This window comes from Artemia sp. Qi Xiang Cuo, chromosome 4 (genome assembly GCF_049724085.1).
Source record: "Artemia sp. Qi Xiang Cuo chromosome 4, ASM4972408v1, whole genome shotgun sequence".
Lineage (NCBI taxonomy): Eukaryota > Metazoa > Arthropoda > Branchiopoda > Anostraca > Artemiidae > Artemia > Artemia sp. Qi Xiang Cuo.
This window is the reverse complement of record NC_142797.1, coordinates 51,919,517-51,940,578: the sequence shown is the minus strand read 5'-3', so window position 1 is coordinate 51,940,578 and position 21,062 is coordinate 51,919,517. Positions and strand designations below refer to the sequence as shown.

Below are 21,062 nucleotides of genomic sequence, written 5' to 3'. Positions count from 1 at the left end.
TTCTTCCGATGCAGGTTTTATCAGATCATAATCGTGTTCTTTCAGTGGGAGACTGGTCTCATTCTCTGTATTCGATAATTCGTCGCTGAACCAGCAGTCAAACGAATAGTCTTCCTGAACCACGTCGTTGTAGTATGTAGGCCATGTTTACAGGTTAGGTACTTTTGGCTGAGCTATGGAGGCCCCTTTTTTACATCTTTCTCCAGAAATACCGCATATCGCTCTTTTCATAAAACTGGATCAGCTCCTCCTTACCGTTTTGAATAGCCAGTCTCTTCTTCTGTTTTAAAAGGCGTTTATGCTCTCGGCGAACATTTTTAAACCTTGTTACTAGTCGAAGCCTATTTTCCTCTTTTTTCTCTTCCCTCAAAATCTCCATTTCTTTAATCAATTCTAATTTTTTTATTCTACAATCCTCATCAAAAAATTCTATATCCTTACAGCCTCCTTTATTTCCAAGAGCTGGGCCTGCTGTTTCATGTAAAATCCCCGTGAACTCTTCTATCAATCTATCTTGGTTATTTATCTTCTCTAAATCACTTAGCCTTATAGTTACATCATCCTCTGAAAACGCTTCACTTAATTTAACATTTTCCTCTGTAGACCAGTCCCTAGGTGTCTGATGAATGACATTTTTATTATAAATACGACTTTCACTTGAAATATCCCTCCTATGGGGAGCACTCCTTAGTAGAAAGGCCCTAATGACTCCCAGGAGTACATAATTCGGTTATCAAAAGAACGTATCTTCTCAAGGTCAATCGGGGAGCTGTTTCTAAGTATATTGACTCCGGGGCTAAGTGACGTCATATTATTGATCCAATAATGAGACACATGTCTCTTTCTAAGCCAATACTACGAGTACATAACCTGACAAGGATTATCGATCCATGAAGGGGAGAGAATTTCTGAGAAATTGATTTGCATAATCGAGGGGAATGTATTGATCGACTCGAGGGGAATTTATTTGTTGTTTCTAAGGGGAATTGTTGATTCAAGAAAGGAGAATTTATTTGTTGTTTCTAAGGAGAATTATTGATTCACGAAAAGGGAATTAGAAATGACATCACTTGTCTCCTAGGAATTATACGGGACTCTAAAGAGGTAAATTGATATTCTATTTTTAAATATGGCTTCTCAGGTCATTAGACTTAGCGATAAATTGATATTCTATTCAAACCATAATAGTGTAGCTAGGAACATCTTACAGATGAAGAGATTAACGCGGGAAAGGGTTTCCTAGGAATTTCAAATGTGACAGCGCAGGGATGCCAAAACAAAAGGAACACGCATAAATTACTTTTAGGGGATTATTTGGGCGAAACCGATTGAGACATTTTAGAAGATGATTTAGAAGATGATTTGGGGTGAAACTCCGTGGTCGTTATAATACACAAGTTCCATTTGAATAGTGTTGTGAGGTCCCCTACCCCAACACCAAAGGCCCTCCCAACTCCAATGGGCCCCAAAGGCCCCCCGGGCCCCAAAATTCCCCTCAGGCCCCCAAAGGCCCCCTGGACCCTCAAATGCCCCCGGGCCCCCAAATGCCCCCCCCCCCAGACCCCCAAATACCCCCCAGACCCCCAAATGCCCCCGGCCCCCCAAAGGCCACCCGGGCCCCAAAAGAGCCCCCCGGCACCCCTAGGGCCCCAAAGGGCCCCCCAACTTTTTGCCCCTCATTTTTCAATACTTTTTTATTTGCGCATTTGAGACACAGAAGGGCCCCATCCCCCCAACTTTTGGCTTCCCATCCCACCATTAGTGTTTTGTTGTGGTTTACCTTGTCACGGTTACATTCTCTTGATTTTTCAATGTTCATTTTGGATTTATTTCGTTGAAATGCAAGAGTTGGAATATTCCAGTAGTGTTTTGTCGTGGTATACCTTGTCACAGTTACATTCTCATGATTTTTCAAAGTTCATTTTGAATTTCTTTCGTTGAAATGTAAGAGTTGGAATATTTCAGTAGTGTTTTGTTATGGTTTACCTTGTCACACTTACATTCACTTGATTTTTAAAAGTTCATTTTAGATTTCTTTCGTTGAAATGCAACAGTTGGAATATTTCCGTAGTGTTTTGTCGTGGTTTACCGTGTCACAGTTACATTCTCTTGATTTTTCAAAGTCCATTTTGAATTTCTTTCATTGAAATGCAAGAGTGGGATTATTACAGTAGTGTTTTGTCGTGGTTTACCTTGTCACAATTACATTCTCTTGATTTTTCAAAGTTCATTTTGGATTTCTTTCATTGAAATGCAAGAGTTGGAATATTTCAGTAGTGTTTTGTCATGGTTTACCTTGTCACACATACATTCTCTTGATTTTTCAAAGTTCATTTTGGATTTCTTTCGTTGAAATGCAAGAGTTGGAATAATTCAATAGTGTTTTGTCGTGGTTTACCTTGTCACAGTTACATTCTCTTGATTTTTCAAAGTTCATTGTCGATTTCTTTCGTTGAAATGCAAGAGTTGGAATATTTCAGTAGCGTTTTGTTGTGCTTTACCTTGTCACAGTTACATTCTCTTGATTTTTCAAAGTTCATTTTGGATTTCTTTCATTGAAATGCAAGAGTTGGAATATTTCAGTAGTGATTTGTCGTGGTTTACCTTTTCAAACTTACATTCTCTTAATTTTTAGAAATTCATTTTGGATTTCTTTCATTTTAATGCAAGAGTTGGAATATTTCGGTAGTGTTTTGTCGTGGTTTTCCTTGACACAGTTACATTCTCTTGAGTTTTCATAGTTCATTTTGAATTTCTTTCGTCAAAATGCAAGAGTTGTAATATTTCAGTAGTGTTTTGTCGTGGTTTACCTTGTCAAAATTACGGTCTTTTGATTTTTCAAAGTCCATTTTGGATTTCTGTCATTGAAATGCAAGAGTTGGGATATTTCAGTAGTGTTTTGTCGTGGTTTACCTTGTCACAATTACATTCTCTGATTTTTGAAAGTTCTTTTTGGATTTCTTTAGATGAAATGAAAGAGTTGGAATATTTCAGTAGTGTTTTGTTGTGGTTTACACTGTCACAATTACATTCTCTTTATTTTTCAAAGTTAATTTTTAATTTATTTCATTGAAATGAAAGAGTTGGAATATTTCAGTAGTGTTTTGTCATGGTTTACCATGTCACACATACATTCTCCTGATTTTTCAAAGTTCAGTTTGGATTTCTTTCAATGAAGTGAAAGAGCTGGATTATTTCAGTAGTTTTGTTTTGGGGTTGTCTTTGACACACTTACATTTTCAAGATTTTTCAAGGTTCATTGTGGATTTCTTTCGTTGAAATGCAAGAGGTGGAATATTTCAGTAGTGTCTTCTTCTGGTCTACATTTTCACACCTAGACTTTTCTTATTTTTCAAATTTCGTTTTGAATTTCTTTCGTTAAAATGCAAGAATTGGAATATTTCAGTAGTGTTTAATCGTGGCTTACCTTGTCACAATTACATACTCTTGATTTTTCAAAATTCATTTTGGATTTCTTTCGTTGAAATGCATGAGTTGAAATATTTCAGTAGTGTTTTTTCGTGGTTTACCTTGTCACAGTTACATTCTCTTGATTTTTCAAAGTTCATTTAGGATTTCTTTCGTTAAAATGTAAGAGTTGGAAAACTTCAGTAGTGTTTTGTCGTGGTTTACCTTGTCACAATTATATTCTCTTGGTTTTCCAAAGTTCATCTTGGATTTCTTTGATTGAAATGCAAGAGTTTGAACATTTCAGTAGTGTTGCGTCGTGGTTTACCTTGTCACAGTTACATTCTCTAGATTTTTCAAAGTTCATTTTTGATTTCTTTTGTTGAAATGCAAGAGTTGGAATATTTCAGTAGTGTTTTGTCGTGGTTTACCTTGTCACAATTACATTCTCTTGATTTTTCAAAATTCATTTTGGATTTCTCTCATTGAAATGCAAGAGTTGGAATATTTCGGTAGTGTTTTGTCGTGGTTTACCTGGTCAAAATTACATTCTCCAGATTTTCAAAGTTCATTTTGGATTTCTGTCGTTGAAATGCAAGAGTTGGAATATTTCAATAGTGTTTTGTCGTGGTTTACCTTGTCACAGCTACATTCTCTAGATTTTTCAAAGTTCATTTTGGATTTCTTTCGTTGAAATGCAAGAGTTGGAATATTTCAGTAGTGTTCGGTTGTGGTTTACCTTGTCACACTTACAGTCTCTTGATTTTTCAAAATTCATTTTGGATTTCTTTCGTTGAAATGCAAGAGTTGGAATATTTCAGTAGTGTTTTGTTATGGCTTACATTGTCAAAGTTACATTCTCTTGATTTTTCAAAGTTCATTTTTGGATTTCTTTCGTTGAAATGCAAGAGTTGGAATATTTCAGTAGTGTTTTGTTGTGGTTTAGCTTGTCACAATTACATTCTCTTGATTTTTCAAAGTTCATTTCGAATTTCTTTCATTGAAATGCAAGAGTTGGAATATTTCAGTAGTGTTTTGTCATGGTTTAACTTGTCACAGTTACATTCTCTTGATTTTTCAAAAGTCATTTTGGATTTCTTCCGTTGAAATGCAAGAGTTGGAATATTTCAGTAGTGTTTTGTTGTGGTTTACCTTGTCACGATCACATTCTCTTGATTTTTCAAAGATCATTTTGGATTTCTTTCGTTGAAATGCAAGAGTTGGAATATTTCAATAGTGTTTTGTCGTGGTTTACCTTGTCACACTTACATTCTCTTGATTTTCCAAAGTTCATTTTAGATTTCTTTCGTGGAAATGCAACAGTTGAAATATTTCAGTAGTGTTTTGTCGTGGTTTACCATGACACAGTTACATTCTCTAGATTTTTCAAAGTTCATTTTGGATTTCTTTCGTTGAAATGCAAGAGTTGGAATATTTCAGTAGTGTTTTGTCATGGTTTACCTTGTCACAATTACATTCTCTTGATTTTTCAAAGTTCATTTCGGTTGTCTTTCATTGAAATGCAAGAGCTGGAATATTTAAGTAGTGTTTTGTAGTGGTTTACCTTGTAACACTTACATTCTCTTGATTTTTAAAAGTTCATTTTGGATTTCTTTCGTTAAAATGAAAGAGTTGGAATATTTCAGTAGTGTTTTGTCGTGGTTTACCTTGTCACAATTACATTCTCTGGATTTTTCAAAGTTCATTTTGGATTTCTTTCATTGAAATGCAAGAGTTGGAATATTTCAGTAGTGTTATGTCATGGTTTACCATGTCACACATACATTCTCCTGATTTTTCAAAGTTCAGTTTGGATTTCTTTCGTTGAAGTGAAAGAGTTGGAATATTTCAGTAGTGTTTTGTCGTGGTTTACCTTGTCACAGTTACATTCTCTTGATTTTTCAAAGTTCATTTTGGATTTCTTTAGTTGAAATGCAAGAGTAGGAATCTTTCAGTAGTGTTTTGCCGTGGTTTACCTTGTCATACTTACATTCTCTTGATTTTTAAAAGTTCATTTTGGATTTCTTCCATTAAAATGCAAGAGTTGGAATATTTCAGTAGTGTTTTGTCGTGGTTTACCCTGTCACAATTACATTCTCTTGATTTTTCAAAGTTCATTTTGGATTTCTTTCATTGAAATGCAAGAGTTGGAATATTTCAGTAGTGTTTTGTCGTGGTTTACCTTATCACACTTACATTCTCTTGATTTTTCAAAGTTCATTTTGGATGTTTTTCGTTGCAATGCAATAGTTGGAATATTTCAGTAGTGTTTTGTCGTGTTTTACCTTGTCATAATTACATTCTCTTGATTTTTCAAAATTCATTTTGGATTTCTTTCTTTGAAACGCAAGAGTTGGAATATTTCAGTAGTGTTTTGTCGTGGTTTACCTTGTCACAGTTACATTCTCTAGATTTTCAAAGTTCATTTTGGATTTCTTTCATTGAAATGAAAGAGTTGGAATATTTCAGTAGTGTTTTGTCGTGGTTTACCTTGTCACGCTTACATTCTCTTGATTTTTCAAAGATCATTTTGGATTTCTTTCGTTGAAATGAAAGAGTTGGAATTTTCAGTAGTATCTTGTTGTGGTTTACCTTGTCACAGTTAAATTCTCTTGATTTTTCAAAGTTGATTTTGGATTTCTTTCATTGAAATGCAAGAGTTGGAATATTTCAGTAGTGTTTTGTTGTGGTTTACATTGTCACAGTTACATTCTCCTTATTTTTCAAAGATCATTTTGGATTTCTTTCATTGAAATGCAAGAGTTGGAATATTTCAGTAGTGATTTGTTGTGGTTTACCTTTTCACATTTACATTCTCTTGATTTTTCAAAATCCATTTTGGATTTCTTTCGTTTAATTGCAAGAGCTGGAATATTTCAGTAGTGTTTTGTCGTTGTTTACCTTGTCACAGTTACATTCTCTTTATTTTTCAAAGTTCATTTTGGATTTCTTTCGTTAAAATGCAAGAGTTGGAATATTTCAGTAGTGCTTTGTCGTGGTTAACCTTGTCACAATTACATTCTCTTGATTTTTCAAAGTTCGTTTTGGATTTCTTTCATTGAAATGCAAGAGTTTGAATATTTCAGTAGTGTTTTGTCGTGGTTTACCTTGTCACACTTACATTCTCTTGATTTTTAAAAGTTCATTTTGGATTTCTTTCATTAAAATGCAAGAGTTGGAATATTTCACTAGTGTTTTTTCGTGGTTTACCCTGTCACAATTACATTCTCTTGATTTTTCAAAGTTCATTTTGGATTTCTTTCAATGAAATGCAAGAGTTGGAATATTTCAGTAGTGTTTTGTCGTGGTTTACCTTATCACAGTTACATTCTCTTGATTTTTCAAAGTTCATTTTGGATTTATTTCGTTGCAATGCAGTAGTTGGAATATTTCAGTAGTGTTTTGTCGTGTTTTACCTTGTCATAATTACATTCTCTTGATTTTTCAAAATTCATTTTGGATTTCTTTCTTTGAAATGCAAGAGTTGGAATATTTCAGTAGTGTTTTGTCGTGGTTTACCATGTCACAGTTACATTCTCTAGATTTTAAAAGTTTATTTTGGATTTATTTAGTTGAAATGCAAGAGTTAGAATATTTCAGTAGTGTTTTTTCGTGGTTTACCTTGTCACAGTTACATTCTCTAGATTTTTCAAATTTCATTTTGGATTTCTTTCGTTGAAATGCAAGAGTTGAAATATTTCAGTAGTGTTCGGTTGTGGTTTACCTTGTCACAGTTACATTCTCTAGATTTTCAAAGTTTATTTTGGATTTCTTTCGTTGAAATGCAAGAGTTAGAATATTTCAGTAGTGTTTTGTCGTGGTTTACCTTGTCACAGTTACATTCTCTAGATTTTTCAAAGTTCATTTTGGATTTCTTTAAATGAAATGCAAGAGTTAGAATATTTCAGTAGTGTTTTGTTGTGGTTCACTTTGTCACACTTACATTGTCTTGATTTTTAAAGAAAATTTTGGATTATTTTCGTTGAAATGCAAGAGTTGGAATATTTCAGTAGTGTTTTGTTGTGCTTTACCTTGTCACAGTTACATTCTCTTGATTTTTCAAAGATCATTTTAGATTTCTTTCATTGAAATGCAAAAGTTGGAATATTTCAGTAGTGATATGTTGTGGTTTACCTTTTCACACTTACATTCTCTTGATTTTTCAAAATCCATTTTGGATTTCTTTCGTTTATATGCAAGAGCTGGAATATTTCAGTAGTGTTTTGTCGTGGTTTACCTTGTCACACTTACATTCTCTTGATTTTTCAAAGTTCATTTTGGATTTCTTTCGTTAAAATGCAAGAGTTGGAATATTTCAGTAGTGCTTTGTCGTGGTTAACCTTGTCACAATTACATTCTCTTGATTTTTCAAAGTTCATTTTGTATTTCTGTCATTGAAATGCAAGAGTTGGAATATTTCAGTAGTGTTTTGTCGTGGTTTACCTTGTCACACTTACATTCTCTTGATTTTTAAAAGTTCTTTTTGGATTTCTTTCATTAAAATGCAAGAGTTGGAATATTTCAGTAGTGTTTTGTCGTAGTTTACCTTATCACAATTACATTCTCTTGATTTTTCAAAGTTCATTTTGGATTTATTTCATTGAAATGCAAGAGTTGGAATATTTCAGTAGTGTTTTGTCGTGGTTTACCTTATCACAGTTTTATTCTCTAGATTTTTAATAGTTCATTTTGGATTTATTTCGTTGCAATGCAATAGTTGCAATATTTCAGTAGTGTTTTGTCGTGTTTTACCTTGTCATAATTACATTCTCTTGATTTTTCAAAATTGATTTTGGATTTCTTTCTTTGAAATGCAAGAGTTGGAATATTTCAGTATTGTTTTGTCGTGGTTTACATTGTCACAGTTACATTCTCTAGATTTTCAAAGTTTATTTTTGATTTCTTTCGTTGAAATGAAAGAGTTGGAATATTTCAGTAGTGTTTTGTCGTGGTTTACCTTGTCACAGTTACATTCTCTAGATTTTTCAAAGTTCATTTTGGATTTCTTTCGTTGAAATGCAAGAGTTGGAATATTTCAGTAGTGTTCGGTTGTTATTTACCTTGTCACAATTACAGTCTCTTGATTTTTCAAAATTCATTTTGGATTTCTTTCGTTGAAATGCAAGAGTTGGAATATTTCAGTAGTGTTTTGTTGTGGTTTACATTGTCACAGTTACATTCTCTTGATTTTTCAAAGTTCATTTTGAATTTCTTTCATTGAAATGCAAGAGTTGGAATATTTAAGTAGTGTTTTGTAGTGCTTTACCTTGTCACAGTTACGTTCTCTAGATTTTTCAAAGTTCATTTTGGATTTATCTCGTTGAAATGCAAGAGTTGAAATAGTTCAGTATTGTTTGGTCGTGCTTTACATTGTAAAACTTACATTCTCTTGATTTTTCAAAGATAATTTTGGATTTCTTTCGTTGAAATGCAAGAGTTTGAATATTTCAGTTGTGTTTTGTTATGGTTTACCTTATCATGGTTACATTCTCTTGATTTTTCGAAGTTCATTTTGGATTTCTTTCATTGAAATGCAAGAGTTGGAATATTTCAGTAGTGTTTTGTCATCGTTTACCTTGTCACGCTTACATTCTTTTGATTTTACAAAGTTAATTTTGGATTTCTTTCATTGAAATGCAAGAGTTAGAATATTTCAGTAGTGTTTTGTTGTGGTTCACTTTGTCACAATTACATTCTCTTGATTTTTCAAAGAAAATTTTGGATTTCTTTCGTTGAAATGCAAGAGTTGGAATATTTCAGTAGTGTTTTGTTGTGCTTTACCTTGTCACAGTTACATTCTCTTGATTTTTCAAAGATCATTTTAGATTTCTTTCATTAAAATGCAAGAGTTGGAATATTTCAGTAGTGATTTGTTGTGGTTTACCTTTTCACACTTACATTCTCTTGATTTTTCAAAATCCATTTTGGATTTCTTTCGTTTAAATGAAAGAGCTGGAATATTTCAGTAGTGTTTTGTCGTGGTTTACCTTGTCACACTTACATTCTCTTCATTTTTCAAACTTCATTTTGGATTTATTTCGTTAAAATGCAAGAGTTGGAATATTTCAGTAGTGCTTTGTCGTGGTTAACCTTGTCACAATTACATTCTCTTGATTTTTCAAAGTTCATTTTAGATTTCTTTCATTGAAATTCAAGAGTTGGAATATTTCAGTAATGTTTTGTCGTGGTTTACCTTGTCACACTTACATTCTCTTGATTTTTCAAAGATCATTTTGGATTTCTTTCGTTAAAATGCAAGAGTTGGAATATTTCAGTAGTGTTTTGTTGTGGTTTTTCTTGTCAAGGTTACATTTTCTTGATTTTTCAAAGTTCATTTTGGATTTCTTTCATTGAAATGCAAGAGTTGGAATATTTCAGTAGTGTTTTGTTGTGCTTTACCTTGTCACAGTTACATTCTCTTGATTTTTCAAAGATCATTTTAGATTTCTTTCATTGAAATGCAAGAGTTGGAATATTTCAGTAGTGATTTGTTTTGGTTTACCTTTTCACATTTACATTCTCTTGATTTTTCAAAATCCATTTTGGATTTCTTTCGTTTAAATGCAAGAGCTGGAATATTTCAGTAGTGTTTTGTCGTGGTTTACCTTGTCACACTTACATTCTCTTGATTTTTAAAAGTTCATTTTGGATTTCTTTCATTATAATGCAAGAGTTGGAATATTTCACTAGTGTTTTTTCGTAGTTTACCCTGTCACAATTACATTCTCTTGATTTTTCAAAGTTCATTTTGGATTTCTTTCATTGAAATGCAAGAGTTGGAATATTTCAGTAGTGTTTTGTCGTGGTTTACCTTATCACAGTTACATTCTCTAGATTTTTCAAAGTTCATTTTGGATTTATTTCGTTGCAATTCAATAGTTGCAATATTTCAGTAGTGTTTTGTCGTGTTTTACCTTGTCATAATTACATTCTCTTGATTTTTCAAAATTCATTTTGTATTTCTTTCTTTGAAATGCAAGAGTTGGAATATTTCAGTAGTGTTTTGTCGTGGTTTACCTTGTCACAGTTACATTCTCTAGATTTTCAAAGTTTATTTTGGATTTCTTTCGTTGAAATGCAAGAGTTAGAATATTTCAGTAGTGTTTTGTCGTGGTTTACCTTGTCACAGTTACATTCTCTAGATTTTCAAAGTTTATTTTGGATTTCTTTCGTTGAAATGCAAGAGTTAGAATATTTCAGTAGTGTTTTGTCGTGGTTTACCTTGTCACAGTTACATTCTCTAGATTTTTCAAAGTTCATTTTGGATGTCTTTCGTTGCAATGCAATTGTTGGAATATTTCAGTAGTGTTTTGTCGTGTTTTACCTTGTCATAATTACATTCTCTTGATTTGTCAAAATTCATTTTGGATTTCTTTCTTTGAAATGCAAGAGTTAGAATATTTCAGTAGTGTTTTGTCGTGGTTTACCTTGTCACAGTTACAATCTCTAGATTTTCAAAGTTTATTTTGGATTTCTTTCGTTGAAATGCAAGAGTTAGAATATTTCAGTAGTGTTTTGTCGTGGTTTACCTTGTCACAGTTACATTCTCTAGATTTTTCAAAGTTCATTTTGGATTTATTTCTTTGAAATGCAAGAGTTGGAATATTTAAGTATTGTTTTGTCGTGTTTTACCTTGTCACACTTACATTCTCTTGATTTTTCAAAGTTCTTTTTGGATTTATTTCGTTGAAATGCAAGAGTTGGAATATTTCAGTAGCGTTTTTTTGTGGTTTACCTTGTCACGGTTACATTCTCTTGATTTTTCAGAGCTCATTTTGGTTTTCCTTCGTTGAAATGCAAGAGTTGGAATATTTCAGTAGTGTTTTGTTGTGGTTTACTTTGTCACACTTACATTCTCTTGATTTTTCAAAGAAAATTTTGGATTTCTTTCGTTGAAATGCAAGAGTTGGAATATTTCAGTAGTGTTTTGTTGTGCTTTACCTTGTCACAGTTACATTCTCTTGATTTTTCAAAGATCATTTTAGATTTCTTTCATTGAAATGCAAGAGTTGGAATATTTCAGTAGTGATTTGTTGTGGTTTACCTTTTCACACTTACATTCTCTTGATTTTTCAAAATCCATTTTGGATTTCTTTCGTTTAAATGCACGAGCTGGAATATTTCAGTAGTGTTTTGTCGTGGTTTACCTTGTCACACTTACATTCTCTTGATTTTTCAAAGTTCATTTTGGATTTCTTTCGTTAAAATGCAAGAGTTGGAATATTTCAGTAGTGCTTTGTCGTGGTTTATCTTGTAACAGTTACATTCTCTTGATTTTTCAAACTTCATTTTGGATTACTTTCATAGAAATGCAAGAGTTGGAATATTTCAGTAGTGTTTTGTCGTGGTTTACCTTGTCACACTTACATTCTCTTGATTTTTAAAAGTTCATTTTGGATTTCTTTGGTTAAAATGCAAGAGTTGGAATATTTCATTAGTGTTTTGTCGTGGTTTACCTTGTTAAAATTACATTCTCTTGATTTTTCAAAGTTCATTTTGGATTTCTTTCATTGAAATGCAAGAGTTGGAATATTTCAGTAGTGTTTTGTCGTGGTTTACCTTATCACAGTTACATTTTCTAGATTTTTCAAAGTTCATTTTGGATTTCTTTCGTTGCAATGCAATAGTTGGAATATTTCAGTAGTGTTTTGTCGTGTTTTACCTTGTCATAATTACATTCTCTTGATTTTTCAAAATTCATTTAGGATTTCTTTCTTTGAAATGCAAGAGTTGGAATATTTCAGTAGTGTTTTGTCGTGGTTTACCGTGTCACAGTTACATTCTCTAGATTTTCAAAGTTAATTTTGGATTTTTTTCGTTGAAATGCAAGAGTTGGAATGTTTCAGTAGTGTTTTGTCGTGGTTTACCTTGTCACAGTTACATTCTCTTGATTTTTCAAAGTTCATTTTGGATTTCTTTCGTTGAAATGCAAAAGTTGGAATAATTTCAGTAGTGTTCGGTTGTGGTTTACCTTGTCACAGTTATATTCTCTTGATTTTTCAAAGTTCATTTTGGATTTCTTTCATTGAAATGCAAGAGATGGAATATTTCAGTAGTGTTTTGTAGTGCTTTGCCTTGTCACAGTTACGTTCTCTTGATTTTTCAAAGTTCATTTTGGATTTCTTTCGTTGAAATGCAAGAGTTGGAATATTTCAGTAGTGTTTTGTCATGGTTTACATTGTCACAGTTACATTCTCTTGATTTTTCAAAGTTCATTTTGAATTTCTTTCATTGAAATGCAAGAGTTGGAATATTTCAGTAGTGTTTTGTCGTGGTTTACCTTGTCACAGTTACATTCTCTTGATTTTTCAAAGTTCATTTTGGATTTGTTTCGTTGAAATGCAAGAGTTGGAATATTTCAGTAGTGTTTTGTTGTGCTTTACCTTGTCACAGTTAGATTCTCTTGATTTTTCAAAGTTCATTTTGGATTTCTTTCATTGAAATGCAAGAGTTGGAATATTTCAGTAGTGATTTGTTGTGGTTTACCTTTTCACACTTACATTCTCTTGATTTTTCAAAGTTCATTTTGGATTTCTTTCGTTGCAATGCAAGAGTTGGAATATTTCAGTAGTACTTTGTTGTGGTTTACCTTGTCACACTTACATTCTCTTGATTTTTCAAAGTTCATTTTGGATTTCTTTCGTTAAAATGCAAGAGTTGGAATATTTCAGTAGTGCTTTGTCGTGGTTAACCTTGTCACAATTACATTCTCTTGATTTTTCAAAGTTCATTTTGGATTTCTTTCATTGAAATGCAAGAGTTGGAATATTTCAGTAGTGTTTTGTCGTGGTTTACCTTGTCACACTTACATTCTCTTGATTTTTCAAAGATCATTTTGGATTTCTTTCGTTGAAATGAAAGAGTTGGAATTTTCAGTAGTATTTTGTTGTGGTTTACCTTGTCACAGTTAAATTCTCTTGATTTTTCAAAGTTGTTTTCGGATTTCTTTCATTGAAATGCAAGAGTTGGAATATTTCAGTACTGTTTTGTAGTGGTTTACATTGTCACAATTACATTATCCTTATTTTTCAAAGATCATTTTAGATTTCTTTCATTGAAATGCAAGAGTTGGAATATTTCAGTAGTGATTTGTTGTGGTTTACCTTTTCACATTTACATTCTCTTGATTTTTCAAAATCCATTTTGGATTTCTTTCGTTTAATTGCAAGAGCTGGAATATTTCAGTAGTGTTTTGTCGTGGTTTACCTTATCACAGTTACATTCTCTAGATTTTTCAAAGTTCATTTTGGATTTCTTTCGTTAAAATGCAAGAGTTGGAATATTTCAGTAGTGCTTTGTCGTGGTTAACCTTGTCACAATTACATTCTCTTGATTTTTCAAAGTTCATTTTGGATTTCTTTCATTGAAATGCAAGAGTTGGAATATTTCAGTAGTGTTTTGTCGTGGTTTACCTTGTCACACTTACATTCTCTTGATTTTTAAAAGTTCATTTTGGATTTCTTTCATTATAATGCAAGAGTTGGAATATTTCACTAGTGTTTTTTCGTAGTTTACCTTGTCACAATTACATTCTCTTGATTTTTCAAAGTTCATTTTGGATTTCTTTCAATGAAATGCAAGAGTTGGAATATTTCAGTAGTGTTTTGTCGTGGTTTACCTTATCACAGTTACATTCTCTAGATTTTTCAAAGTTCATTTTGGATTTATTTCGTTGCAATGCAATAGTTGCAATATTTCAGTAGTGTTTTGTCGTGTTTTACCTTGTCATAATTACATTCTCTTGATTTTTCAAAATTCATTTTGGATTTCTTTCTTTGAAATGCAAGAGTTGGAATATTTCAGTAGTGTTTTGTCGTGGTTTACCTTGTCACAGTTACATTCTCTAGATTTTCAAAGTTTATTTTGGATTTCTTTCGTTGAAATGCAAGAGTTAGAATATTTCAGTAGTGTTTTGTCGTCGTTTACCTTGTCACAGTTACATTCTCTAGATTTTTCAAAGTTCATTTTGGATTTCTTTCGTTGAAATGCAAGAGTTGGAATATTTCAGTAGTGTTCGGTTGTGGTTTACCTTGTCACAGTTACATTCTCTACATTTTCAAAGTTTATTTTGGATTTCTTTCGTTTAAATGCAAGAGCTGGAATATTTCAGTAGTGTTTTGTCGTGGTTTACCTTGTCACACTTACATTCTCTTGATTTTTCAAAGTTCATTTTGGATTTCTTTCGTTAAAATGCAAGAGTTGGAATATTTCAGTAGTGCTTTGTCGTGGTTAACCTTGTCACAATTACATTCTCTTGATTTTTCAAAGTTCATTTTGGATTTCTTTCTTTGAAATGCAAGAGTTGGAATATTTCAGTAGTGTTTTGTCGTGGTTTACCTTATCACACTTACATTCTCTTGATTTTTAAAAGTTCATTTTGGATTTCTTTGATTAAAATGCAAGAGTTGGAATATTTCAGTAGTGTTTTGTCGTAGTTTACCTTATCACAATTACATTCTCTTGATTTTTCAAAGTTCATTTTGGATTTCTTTCATTGAAATGCAAGAGTTGGAATATTTCAGTAGTGTTTTGTCGTGGTTTACCTTGTCACAGTTTAATTCTCTAGATTTTTCAAAGTTCATTTTGGATTTTTTTCGTTGAAATGCAATAGTTGGAATATTTCAGTAGTGTTTTGTCGTGTTTTACCTTGTCATAATTACATTCTCTTGATTTTTCAAAATTGATTTTGGATTTCTTTCTTTGAAACGCAAGAGTTGGAATATTACAGTAGTGTTTTGTCGTGGTTTACCTTGTCACAGTTACATTCTCTAGATTTTCAAAGTTCATTTTGGATTTCTTTCATTGAAATGAAAGAGTTGGAATATTTCAGTAGTGTTTTGTCGTGGTTTACATTGTCACACTTACATTCTCTTGATTTTTCAAAGATCATTTTGGATTTCTTACGTTGAAATGAAAGAGTTGGAATTTTCAGTAGTATTTTGTTGTGGTTTACCTTGTCACAGTTAAATTCTCTTGATTTTTCAAAGTTGATTTTGGATTTCTTTCATTGAAATGCAAGAGTTGGAATATTTCAGTAGTGTTTTGTTGTGGTTTACATTGTCACAATTACATTATCCTTATTTTTCAAAGATCATTTTAGATTTCTTTCATTTAAATGCAAGAGTTGGAATATTTCAGTTGTGATTTGTTGTGGTTTACCTTTTCACATTTACATTCTCTTGATTTTTCAAAATCCATTTTGGATTTCTTTCGTTTAATTGCAAGAGCTGGAATATTTCAGTAGTGTTTTGTCGTGGTTTACCTTGTCACACTTACATTCTCTTGATTTTTCAAAGTTCATTTTGGATTTCTTTCGTTAAAATGCAAGAGTTGGAATATTTCAGTAGTGCTTTGTCGTGGTTTACCTTGTCACAGTTACATTCTCTTGATTTTTAAAATTTCTTTTTGGATTTCTTTCATTGAAATGCAAGAGTTGGAATATTTCAGTAGTGTTTTGTCGTGGTTTACCTTGTCACACTTACATTCTCTTGATTTTTAAAAGTTCATTTTGGATTTCTTTCATTATAATGCAAGAGTTGTAATATTTCAGTATTTTTTTTTTCGTAGTTTACCCTGTCACACTTACATTCTCTTGATTTTTCAAAGTTCATTTTGGATTTCTTTCAATGAAATGCAAGAGTTGGAATATTTCAGTAGTGTTTTGTCGTGGTTTACCTTATCACACTTACATTCTCTTGACTTTTCAAAGTTCATTTTGGATTTATTTCGTTGCAATGCAATAGTTGCAATATTTCAGTAGTGTTTTGTCGTGTTTTACCTTGTCATAATTACATTCTCTTGATTTTTCAAAATTCACTTTGGATTTCTTTCTTTGAAATGCAAGAGTTGGAATATTTCAGTAGTGTTTTGTCGTGGTTTACCTTGTCACAGTTACATTCTCTAGATTTTCAAAGTTTATTTTGAATTTCTTTCCTTGCAATGCAAGAGTTGGAATATTTCAGTAGTGTTTTGTCGTGGTTTATCTTGTCACAGTTACATTCTCTAGATTTTTCAAATTTCATTTTGGATTTCTTTCGTTGAAATGCAAGAGTTGAAATATTTCAGTATTTTTCTGTTGTGGTTTACCTTGTCACAGTTACATTCTCTTCATTTTCAAAGTTTATTTTGGATTTCTTTCGTTGAAATGCAAGAGTTAGAATATTTCAGTAGTGTTTTGTCGTGGTTTACCTTGTCACAGTTACATTCTCTAGATTTTTCAAAGTTCATTTTGGATTTCTTTAAATGAAATGCAAGAGTTAGAATATTTCAGTAGTGTTTTGTTGTGGTTCACTTTGTCACACTTACATTGTCTTGATTTTTAAAGAAAATTTTGGATTATTTTCGTTGAAATGCAAGAGTTGGAATATTTCAGTAGTGTTTTGTTGTGCTTTACCTTGTCACAGTTACATTCTCTTGATTTTTCAAAGATCATTTTAGATTTCTTTCATTGAAATGCAAGAGTTGGAATATTTCAGTAGTGTTTTGTCGTGGTTTACCTTATCACAATTACATTCTCTTGATTTTTCAAAGTTCATTTTGGATTTCTTTCATTGAAATGCAAGAGTTGGAATATTTCAGTAGTGTTTTGTCGTGTTTTACCTTGTCACAGTTTTATTCTCTAGATTTTTCAAATTTCATTTTGGATTTTTTTCGCTGCAATGCAATAGTTGGAATATTTCAGTAGTGTTTTGTCGTGTTTTACCTTGTCATAATTACATTCTCTTGATTTTTCAAAATTCATTTTGGATTTCTTTCTTTGAAACGCAAGAGTTGGAATATTTCAGTAGTGTTTTGTCGTGGTTTACCTTGTCACAGTTACATTCTCTAGATTTTCAAAGTTTATTTTGGATTTCTTTCATTGAAATGAAAGAGTTGGAATATTTCAGTAGTGTTTTGTCGTGGTTTACCTTGTCACAGTTACATTCTCTAGATTTTTCAAAGTTCATTTTGGATTTCTTTCGTTGAAATGCAAGAGTTGGAATATTGCAGTAGTGTTCGGTTGTGGTTTACCTTGTCACACTTACAGTCTCTTGATTTTTCAAAATTCATTTTGGATTTCTTTCGTTGAAATGCAAGAGTTGGAATATTTCAGTTGTGTTTTGTTATGGTTTACATTGTCACAGTTACATTCTCTTGATTTTTCAAAGTTCATTTTGAATTTCTTTCATTGAAATGCAAGAGTTGGAATATTTCAGTAGTGTTTTGTAGTGCTTTACCTTGTCACAGTTACCTTCTCTTGATTTTTCAAAGTTCATTTTGGATTTATCTCGTTTAAATGAAATAATTGGAATATTTCAGTAGTGTTTTGTCGTGTTTTTCCTTGTAACAGTTATATTATATTGATTTTTCAAAGATCATTTTGGATTTCTTTAGTTGAAATACAAGAGTTGGAATATTTCAGTATTCTTTTATCATTGTTTTCCTTTACAGAGTTACATTCTCTTTATTTTTCAAAGTTCATTTTGGATTTCTTTCATTGAAATGCAAGAGTTGTAATATTTCAGTAGTGTTTTGTCATCGTTTACCTTGTCACGCTTACATTCTTTTGATTTTTCAAAGTTCATTTTGGATTTCTTTCATTGAAATGCAAGAGTTAGAATATTTCAGTAGTGTTTTGTTGTGGTTCACTTTGTCACAATTACATTCTCTTGATTTTTCAAAGAAAATTTTGGATTTCTTTCGTTGAAATGCAAGAGTTGGAATATTTCAGTAGTGTTTTGTTGTGCTTTACCTTGTCACAGTTACATTCTCTTGATTTTTCAAAGATCATTTTAGATTTCTTTCATTGAAATGCAAGAGTTGGAATATTTCAGTAGTGATTTGTTGTGGTTTACCTTTTCACACTTACATTCTCTTGATTTTTCAAAATCCATTTTGGATTTCTTTCGTTTAAATGCAAGAGCTGGAATATTTTAGTAGTGTTTTGTCGTGGTTTACCTTGTCACACTTACATTCTCTTCATTTTTCAAAGTTCATTTTGGATTTCTTTCGTTAAAATGCAAGAGTTGGAATATTTCAGTAGTGCTTTGTCGTGGTTAACCTTGTCACACTTACATTCTCTTGATTTTTCAAAGTTCATTTTGGATGTTTCCATTGAAATTCAAGGGTTTGTATATTTCAGTAATGTTTTGTCATGGTTTAAATTGTCACACGTACATTCTCTTGATTTTTCAAAGTTTATTTTTAATTTACTTTGATTAAATTAAAGAGATGGAATATTTCAGTAGTGTTTTGTTGTGGTTTACCTTTTCACATATACATTCTCTTGATTTTTAAAATTCCATTTTGGATTTCTTTCGTTGAAATGCAAGAGTTGGAATATTTCAGTAGTGTTTCATCGTGGTTTACCTTGTCACACTTACATTCTCTTGATTTTTCAAAGTTCATTTTGGATTTCTTTCGTTAAAATGCAAGAGTTGGAATATTTCAGTAGTGTTTTGTCGTGGTTTAACTTGTCACAGTTACATTCTCTTGATTTTTAAAAGTTCATTTTGGATTTCTTTCATTAAAATACAAGAGTTGGAATATTTCAGTAGTGTTTTTTCGTAGTTTACCTTGTCACAATTACATTCTCTAGATTTTTAAAAGTTCATTTTGGATTTCTTTCATTGAAATGCAAGAGTTGGAATATTTCAGTAGTGTTTTGTCGTGGTTTACCTTATCACAGTTACATTCTCTAGATTTTTCAAAGTTCATTTTGGATTTATTTCGTTGCAATGCAATAGTTGCAATATTTCAGTAGTGTTTTGTCGTGTTTTACCTTGTCATAATTAAATTCTCTTGATTTTTCAAAATTCATTTTGTATTTATTTCTTTGAAATACAAGAGTTGGAATATTTCAGTAGTGTTTTGTCGTGGTTTACCTTGTCACAGTTACATTCTCTAGATTTTCAAAGTTTATTTTGGATTTCTTTCGTTGAAATACAAGAGTTAGAATATTTCAATAGTGTTTTGTCGTGGTTTACCTTGTCACAGTTACATACTCTAGATTTTTCAAAGTTCATTTTGGATTTCTTTCGTTGAAATGCAAGAGTTGGAATATTTCAGTAGTGTTTTGTTGTGGTTTACCTTGTCACAGTTACATTCTCTTGATTTTTCAAAGTTCATTTTGGATTTCTTTCATTGAAATGCAAGAGTTAGAATATTTCAGTAGTGTTTTGTTGTGGTTCACTTTGTCACACTTACATTCTCTTGATTTTTCAAAGAAAATTTTGGATTTCTATCGTTGAAATGCAAGAGTTGGAATATTTCAGTAGTGCTTTGTCGTGGTTTACCTTGTCACAATTACATACTCTTGATTTTTCAAAGTTCATTTTGGATTTCTTTCATTGACATGCAAGAGTTGGAATATTTCAGTAGTGTTTTGTCGTGGTTTACCTTATCACACTTACATTCTATTGATTTTTAAAAGTTCATTTTGGATTTCTTTCATTAAAATGCAAGAGTTGGAATATTTCAGTAGTGTTTTGTCGTAGTTTACCTTATCACAATTACATTCTCTTGATTTTTCAAAGTTCATTTTTGATTTCTTTCATTGAAATGCAAGAGTTGGAATATTTCAGTAGTGTTTTGTCGTGGTTTACCTTATCACAGTTACATTCTCTAGATTTTTCAAAGTTCATTTTGGATTTTTTTCGTTGCAATGCAATAGTTGGAATATTTCAGTAGTGTTTTGTCGTGTTTTACCTTGTCACAGTTACATTCTCTTGATTTTTCAAATTTCATTTTGGATTTCTTTCTTTGAAATGCAAGAGTTGGAATATTTCAGTAGTGTTTTGTCGTGGTTTACCTTGTCACACTTACATTCTCTAGATTTTCAAAGTTCATTTTGGATTTCTTTCATTGAAATGAAAGAGTTGGAATATTTTAGTAGTATTTTGTTGTGGTTTACCTTGTCACAGTTACATTCTCTTGATTTTTCAAAGTTCATTTTGGATTTCTTTCATTGAAATGCAAGAGTTAGAATATTTCAGTAGTGTTTTGTTGTGGTTTACCTTGTCACACTTACATTCTCTTGATTTTTCAAAGAAAATTTTGGATTTCTTTCTTTGAAATGCAAGAGTTGGAATATTTCAGTAGTGTTTTGTTGTGTTTTACCTTGTCACAGTTACATTCTCATGATTTTTCAAAGATCATTTTAGATTTCTTTCATTGAAATGCAAGAGTTGGAATATTTCAGTAGTGATTTGTTGTGGTTTACCTTTTCACACTTACATTCTCTTGATTTTTCAAAATCCATTTTGGATTTCTTTTGTTTAAATGCAAGAGTTGGAATATTTCAGTAGTGTTTTGTCGTGGTTTACCTTGTCACACTTACATTCTCTTGATTTTTCAAAGTTCATTTTGGATTTCTTTCGTTAAAATGCAAGAGTTGGAATATTTCAGTAGTGCTTTGGCGTGGTTAACCTTGTCACAATTACATTCTCTTGATTTTTCAAAGTTCATTTTGGATTTCTTTCATAGAAATGCAAGAGTTGGAATATTTCAGTAGTGTTTTGTCGTGGTTTACCTTGTCACACTTACATTCTCTTGATTTTTAATATTTCATTTTGGATTTCTTTCATTAAAATGCAAGAGTTGGAATATTTCAGTAGTGTTTTGTCATAGTTTACCTTGTCACAATTACATTCTCTTGATTTTTCAAAGTTCATTTT

The 21,062-nt window shown here is 31.6% G+C and overlaps 1 protein-coding gene across 1 annotated transcript in view; it reads right to left on the bottom strand.

The window, feature by feature from the left end:
• The window catches only part of LOC148953218 (uncharacterized), a 124,262-nt gene that overhangs the window by 57 nt on the left and 103,143 nt on the right, over positions 1 to 21,062 (bottom strand). The window contains exon 3 of the mRNA XM_089087904.1: positions 1 to 65. This exon is cut by the window's left edge and continues 57 nt beyond it. Within this exon, the coding sequence (XP_088944030.1) occupies positions 1 to 65 (65 nt within the window). The remainder of the gene's footprint in view (positions 66 to 21,062) is intronic.